Source organism: Hypomesus nipponensis, chromosome 9, assembly GCF_054491055.1.
Source record: "Hypomesus nipponensis isolate SF chromosome 9, ASM5449105v1, whole genome shotgun sequence".
NCBI lineage: Eukaryota > Metazoa > Chordata > Actinopteri > Osmeriformes > Osmeridae > Hypomesus > Hypomesus nipponensis.
The window spans coordinates 9,836,717-9,844,338 of NC_140369.1; the positions used below are offsets into that span (position 1 = coordinate 9,836,717).

General features: G+C 42.3%; 1 protein-coding gene across 1 annotated transcript; it reads left to right on the plus strand.

Moving 5' to 3' along the window:
• Positions 1-836: 836 nt before the first annotated feature.
• Positions 837-7,192, plus strand: calcoco1b (calcium binding and coiled-coil domain 1b). The gene is made up of 14 exons (XM_084705268.1): positions 837-971; positions 1,670-1,822; positions 1,938-2,040; positions 2,164-2,378; positions 2,682-2,894; positions 3,073-3,221; positions 3,304-3,373; positions 3,853-4,107; positions 4,594-4,719; positions 5,107-5,202; positions 5,397-5,484; positions 5,577-5,722; positions 5,875-5,957; positions 6,446-7,192. Exons 2-14 carry the CDS (start codon positions 1,691-1,693, stop codon positions 6,471-6,473), a joined length of 1,704 nt encoding a protein of 567 aa, XP_084561394.1. The 5' UTR covers positions 837-971; positions 1,670-1,690; the 3' UTR covers positions 6,474-7,192.
• Positions 7,193-7,622: the final 430 nt, after the last annotated feature.

A 7,622-nucleotide genomic window follows, 5' to 3' on the forward strand; every position in this document is an offset into this window, starting at 1 on the left:
ACAGGCCATTGCAAACAGTTTCATCTTCTGCTGTCATGTTATGTTTGATGAGCCAAAAATAGGAAATCTATCTAGCGAGCATCGACTGAACAAAGATGCTGAGATAAATGTTTTGATTCTGTACGAATGTGCCGTACGCATAATTACTTACAAACGCTGTAGTGGGTACATGTTCAGAAAAACAATGATTGCACTTTCGTTGTGCATTGTTGAGAACTAACTGAATACAGATTCATCAATTGACGGAGAGCAGGGATGGGTTGGGTTGTGTGGACTGCAGCCATTCATGGAGCTATTTGTAATAGTATGGGGTTGTGGTAGTGCGGAATGGGTTGAGGCACACTGCCATCTAGTGTTGAGCTCCTCTTGAGTAGAAGTGCTTTGGGAGTTAAATTCTTTATGACCACCAATTCATCATTTGCCCAAATCAATAACTCTTAGATACCAGTCGATTATGGAAGGTTTGATAACTTTGATAATAAATGCACTATTTTTCCAGTTTTTAAATGTAAACTGAGTGGACCTGTTGCGGCCTCCACCTTGTTGATGTGAGTCAGCAGAGACCTATGGCCTCAATCCAGAGAGTCATGTGTCTCTCTGTTTTTCTACCACTGCTTTAGGTTCAGTAGGGTCAGTAGAACAGTTAGAAAAACTCCAGCAACCAGCTTCTGCTTCTGAGAACTGCCCATCCAAATGCTGCATGTTGTTCCTGTATCTTATAACCAGTTTCCAAAAATGGAAGTTGTAGTCCAAGCCAAATGATGAGCCATTTTCCCAAGAACTGCATTACCCATGGACAACCCACTTCAATAAATACACAGGTCCACATGTTTTGGTTTTTATTGTCATGGAAGTGTTATAAAGGAGAGGACAAGAAACTCTTCTACTTAAATGATCTAAGTAGACAAACAACACTAATCAGTCTGTGGTAAAAAGAAAAATACATCGGAAAACGTGAATATCAACTTGAGGTATGTTTAATGTTTTTTTATTTAGTAAGTACAATATTCTTTTCTAAAATGTGTGAGGGAGTAGCCATATTATTTGCTAAGTAATAATGATGTCTTAAGCCTTCTGTAGTTTCTTCATCAAGGTATAACTGTTAATAGAATGAAGTGGATAAAGACAGTGTATGTATGAGATACTTTTTATACAAACATTAAGGGTATGTTTAGGCTATGTTCTTATTTAGGGTTTTGCTGTGTATTATTTGAAAATGCATGCTGCGAATGAATGGCTAGTGAATACCGTCTTACCAACATCCCAGAGGGATTTCAACAGGGAGAATAACATGCATGTCTCTGTTCAGAGCGTATCTATAGACTTTGGCTGTGTGGAAACATTCTCAGAACTAATTCTGACACCCCCCTGTCTGTGTAGTTCCACAACTTACCTAACATAAGGTTATTATTTATCAACCCGAAAATGAGCTAGACAACTGTACAAACATCAGGCCGATATAAACCTATTACAATTTAATTCCAATACACAATTTGGCAGGTTTGCATATACTCTGGTGCCATTTCAGAAATGTTTGTGGTGTTATCTTATACAGGTACTGCGAGTGTCTGTTGCAATGAACTTGTGACATTGCAAAACTAAAGCTATCATTTTTCATCAGCTGGTCATTCTTTAATCTCACCGTGTCCATGCTTTGGTTTATGTACAGAGCTCCCAGTTACTCAGAGCCATGGAGACACAGTCCAGGGTGATGTTTAGGAATGTTGGGCAGTTGTATTTCCCTGAAAGTAGAGTGGAGTGTCACTACAGCTTAACCTCCAAACACCAGTGGTCCAATAAAGATTGGATAGGGATTTTCAAGGTAAATGCCCAAACTGCAAACATTCCTTTCCAGGAAAATACAGTTTTTTTCCTCAACCGTTTTTAATCAATATTGCCACAGGTTCTAATAATACATAATGTGTTGCATAATTCAGGTGGGTTGGTCATCAGTGAAGGACTACTACACCTTCTCTTGGGCCCTTGCTCCTGAAGGTTACATTGAAGCAACCAATGTCAATTGCTGTGTACATTTCCAAGGTAGGAGTACATCTAACAAGGTTTGCACAGGATATCAAGGCCCATTCATAATCCCAATGTTCTCCAAAATGTATCTAATATTTAAATACATTATTTTTGTATACAATATGCTATCTGTTCCAGCCTTTTACCTCCCCCATCCCAGTGAGGTGGAGTACCAGTTTGTGTATGTGGATGAGAATGGGAAGATTTGTGGCTGCAGTCGACAGTTCACTTTCTGTGCTCCCAAACCCCTGGATGAGCTGGAGACTCTGGAGGAGGAAAGGGATGGGGACGAGGAGGGGGATGGGGAGATGGAGGACCTGCTTCTTGTGGTACCCAGGGCTCAGCTCCTGCAGGTGGGCACATGGAGAACAGCTCAGGCTCATCCCCCTGACCCTGGAGGGCCCAGTCCTAACCAGACATCTTTGCAAGTCATTCACCAGTCAGGCTTGTGCCAGGACTACTAGTCTATTGGCCTACTGAGTAAAATAATCGTACACATGAGGCCCATCCATGTTAATTGTTCTGTTCTTTTACTTAAGTGATTTAACAATCCCTTTGTTCTTCTCCCTGTGTAAATAACAACTGTACACTGGTTTCATCCCTCTTTCTGTCCTGTGACTCTATGGTCATCTCCTCTCTACTGTATGTATGAGCAGAGCCGTCTGGAAGAATGCCTGAGAGAACGAGACGACTTACAACTGGCCCTGGAGAAATCCAAGAAAGAGAAGGAAATAGAAATAGAAAAAAGTGAGAAGGCAAAGATGGAGTGGGAGAATGAGAAAGAGGAGATGAAGGAGGGGATGAAGGACCTGAGGGGAAACCTTAAACACAGCTGGGACAAGATAGAGAAAATCGAGGGGAAACACAAGGTACTAGTTTAGGTATCCTTGATAACAAACACAATATATCACCCCCCATCCATATATCGATAAAATAAGGGTATTTGCCAATTGCTTATTTTTTTACATGGCTCAAAAGCTATGTACACATTTACATAAATAGTCAAACCCTTTCTCATAAATCTTTCTCTTTTCCCATCTCTGACAGGATGTGCAGTATTCACAGGAAACCTTGTCCACTGAGCTCAGTGGACTATTGGCTGCAAAAACTGAAAGTCAGCAGCGAATCAGAGAGCTGGAAGATGACATCACGGCTTTGACTGATAGAGGGAAGGAGACCGAGGCTGAACTGGAAAGGTAAGCATTTGTGATGGAGACTTTTTTATTTTACAGATTTTTTACTTTTTAGAAGGTACTAACAATTTCTGCCTATCCACAGAATGAAGGAGAGAGTGAAAAAGATGTCAATTCAAAGGAGGGATGAAGAGCTGGAGAAAAAGAATTTGCACGTAATTAACGTTTTCATTTTGTTGTTTGTTTATCCCTCACTATGAAGTAACTAACCACCTCAGGAGTGAAGTAGACACATGCCAGGCAGTGCCATAACACATGGAAGTTTTCCAACTCAGCAGCTCTTTGGAGTCAGACCAGACCATAGCACACTCAGGTTTCAGTTTCTAGTATGTCAGTGAGCTCAGGAATGAGAAATGGAGTGCCAGTAGAATCAATTCATAGAAGAAAAGCACATGTGAGACGTGTCCATTTCAAGTCCTTCTTGGTCGTTCCAAGAATATGCACTTGTGTCAAATGCAGGGCATTATCAAGATGTTTCATCACAACTGACCAACGTTACCTCCTTCCTCATATTAGCTCACCAAAGAACTAGCTCGAACCATTTTTCCTACACTCCTGGTACTTACAGAGCAACATTATCCAGTACTAGCCATTTCAGTCTGCATCCCTCCGCCTTCCTTCCTCACCTCCCCAGATAGAGAACCATAAAGCCCTGGAGGAGCTGAGGGGGCTGCGGGATCACCTGGAGGCCAGTGAGCGGGGGGCAGACGCTCTGCGCCGGGAGCTGTGTGAGCTGGGGGTCCAGCACAGCCACACCCATGCTGAGCTGCACCAGATGCGTCTGCAGGCCGCACAGCTGACCCTGCAGTTGTCTGAAGCCAACCTGTCCCTTCGGGAAGGGCGTGCCAACTGGGCCCAAGAGAGAGAGGCCTTCAAACAGGCTGCAGAGGTGAGCTGGGGGGTCAACAGCTTGTAGACCACCTACAGCCCTTGACACTGACCTCCCTATAAACATCCTGCAGACACACAGCAGAGCCCCCTTCAAAGACACCTTCCTCTGAACTGCAGAACAGCACAGATGATGAACTAAGGCCACAGAGGTCACAATGGTAGTCCATAAGAAGGACCTAAGTCATCTCCTGAATCTTAAAATATACAATCTAACCATCTGTTGGTTTCTGACATGGTTAGAGAAAGGGATCAGGTTGGGTTTAAATGTATGATTCATATACTCTCAACAAAAGTGTACCCTTCGTTCTTCTTGACACGGACAGAGATGAGGGCATACAGCACCAAGATAATACACACAAATCTGTTCCAAGTTCACTGTGCAGGGTGTAGTTATTTATATCTGATAACACATATTGCTACAGCTGAAAACAAACATTTCACCTATAGCATGTAAACGTGTGTTGTTCTTCCCCCTGTGCTGTAGACTGATAAAGACAGAATCCAGAAGATGAGTCAGGAGGCCCAGCGTAAGGAAGAGTGGCTGCAGGAGGAGAGGCTGGAAAGAGAGAAGCTAGAAGTGGAGCTCAGCAGGGAGAAGGATTGCAACAGGGTAAATACATTTCAAGATCTTTCTGAATCACTACCTTCACAAACAACAACACCTCTAAATATAGCTGCCCATGTGGTCCTCGTCTGAGTCCTCATCATCAGATCCGATTTCAGAAACGAGAAAGATCCCAAAACAGTACCCGTGCCAGTGCTTGAGTCAGACAGAAAGCCTTCCATGCTGTCACCTTTCACATGCAAACAGATGTACACAAATAGAATATCTGGCCCAACAACATCCACACAATCACACAATCAGCTGCAGAGTGGGAGGTCCTCCCCTTACTGCTTCTACTGGGTCACACTTACTAGGATTTGGTGGCTAAGACTGTGGGGAGATTTGGATTGTTGTCAAATAGTCATTTGAAGATAGTGCTACTGCCCCCTATAGGTGCAACTCAGCAATGCACGTAGGGAGGTGCAGGAGCTGAGGACTAGTCTGAGGATTCAAGAGAAGGAAGGAGAACTGCAGACCATGGAGAAACAGGCAAGGATGCAGTGCTCTGACGAGAACATGTTTGAGTTTTGAATGTCAACAGAGATTGTACGTTTTATATTTTGTCTGTTTAAATGGTTTTGTGGTTTTCATACTACATCTTTACATTTTCTGTCCTTTATTGATCACACACACACACACGCACATACACACACACACATACACACACACACACACACACACAGGACCTGCTGGACTACATACGTCAGTTAGAGCAGAGACTGGAGACTGTGGAAGATGACAGATGGACTGAAGCAGCTTTACTCTCATCCAGTGAGTGATACTAGAAAGCCACCCCGCTTCCATTGGTTAACAAGTATGAATAAAGTATGAGTGAGATTTGACTAAAGACACCACCTTTGCAGCTCCTGAATCCTTACCTGAGGAGGACTTGCCCCCAGCTGGGGCCCTGGTCCTGTCCTCCCACCATGATCACCCTGACAGGGTGAACAGCCCAACCCAGCCAGACTCCCTCCATCACAACCAGTCAGACGACAAACATATGGACAAGGTAGATAGACTATTCACCAAAAAGCAGCCACAATCTTAAATTGTAACAATGCAAACATGGTAGTGGTACAGTCTGTATAACATACTTTCTGTATGTGACTGTGGATGAAAGTGTCTGCTAAATAAATAAAATGCTATCTAAAAATGTGTCAGGACGAGATGGAGCCACATCACCACCAGAGATGTAGTGAGGAGAAGCCTCTGATCCTGTCTGAGCACACTGACCGCATCCTGAGGTGACTACTCTGGGACACTGCTCAAACACTCCTAACTCCACCCTCTTATCCTCTCTAACCCCCAAACTACCTCCACTATAATATGTTCATCTATGAACACTGTATCCCCTCCAATCCCTGTATCATGATGACCCCAACTGAGTGCACTTGATGTGTCAAATCACCTTTACTGCTCCCATATATTGCTTACATTAACGTATTTAAAGCACTAAAGTGCTGTTGAATTATAAATAGCAAGCATAGCATTTCTAAAATAATTGGAGTGTAAGGGACGTGATACATCAGTTGGAGAAGTCCAGCAGGAGTTGAATAGGAAATAATTAGTGGAAAAGAGGAAAGAGTAGGGATCCTCCAGTACCATGGCTGATTGCTGTTTGTTTCTGATCCCTTCTTTTCTTCATGTGTGCAGTGCTTCCAAATGACTACAGAACTTACATTCTCTCATCCTCCCTACTCCTTTCCTGTTTCTCTGTCTTTTTTCTCCACAGTGATCTAGCAGATTCCCCATTGTGGTAACTGTCAGATTGGAAATAAAGGGAACACGGCAATGGCAAAGCTGCAGACATCAACATATCTATTAATATGCAATGGTAACTTCTTCAAATCCCATTTTTCAAATAACGAGTGACAACTGAGTTTTTTTTAAAATGATTTTGGTTGTTTGGTGTCTTTCTTTATTGATTCGTAGAGGACTTTCAAGATTATTTCTAGAAATAGTGTATGAAATGAATTAGGCTATTATCTTAATTTACCTCATAAACATATTGAGGATATTCATAGAATATAGCATAAGATGCTTACCTTACATGTTATCGGTTTTTAATAGCTTTTAAGTTGTGCTTTTAACATAGAATACATTATTAACATGTATTACAGATGTGTTGAGGCAACACTTTACATTAACATTTTGAGTGTCAACTTCTGAACATGAAGATGTTAACATTCTACATGTGAGTGTTCATGGGATAAATGGGCTAATGATAGCTCTGGTATAAGCCACGTTATTACATCCTTTAGGTAGCATAGATTTGATCATTGTCCTACATCAACATAATAGCCATGTATGAGTGTAAGAGTGGTAAGATGTGTGAGTGTGTGAAGGTTTGGAGAAGAAACAGTATCAATGATGAGTGTGGTCTGTGTTTAAGGCCTAGGTGTGTGCTGATACATTTTGAGAATTCAGATTCAGATTGACTGTGTGGGTGGATTTCTGTAATAAACACTGATTGATGCTGGTCTCTTTTCTTCTGTGTTTAACATATTAAGTAAATACAGCCACCTACCCATTTCTGTGACACAAAGGTGACACAAACACACACCCAGAGACACAACATGTGTTCCCCTTACCCCATTCTCCTAAATGGTGTGAATGCTTAACTTCTTTGGGAATAAAATGAAACCCCTGCATGGTGAAAGTCAGCCTCTGTACAGACCCCTCTTCTGCTCCCCATCCCTACCACCTGAAGTCGGGGTACTGAAGACATTTGAGCACAATGTTCTTTTACAGATACTTTTATAGTCTACTGTGAATATTCTGAAACACATTGAAGCCAAGACAGGAGAGTACTGCTAACTTTTCTTCAGTCACACAACACTGGGGTCTATATCTCCCTGCCTCGTCCCACTTTCCACTAATCCTCCATCCATATCATCATTGGCTCAAGA

Excerpts from the sequence above, each read along its gene's own strand:
- calcoco1b (XM_084705268.1), top strand. The coding sequence starts at position 1,691 with ATGGAGACACAGTCCAGGGTGATGTTTAGGAATGTTGGGCAGTTGTAT. Across the intron at positions 2,041-2,163 it reads TTGCTGTGTACATTTCCAAG|CCTTTTACCTCCCCCATCCC; the intron begins GTAGGAGTACAT and ends TATCTGTTCCAG. Across the intron at positions 3,374-3,852 it reads TGGAGAAAAAGAATTTGCAC|ATAGAGAACCATAAAGCCCT; the intron begins GTAATTAACGTT and ends TCACCTCCCCAG.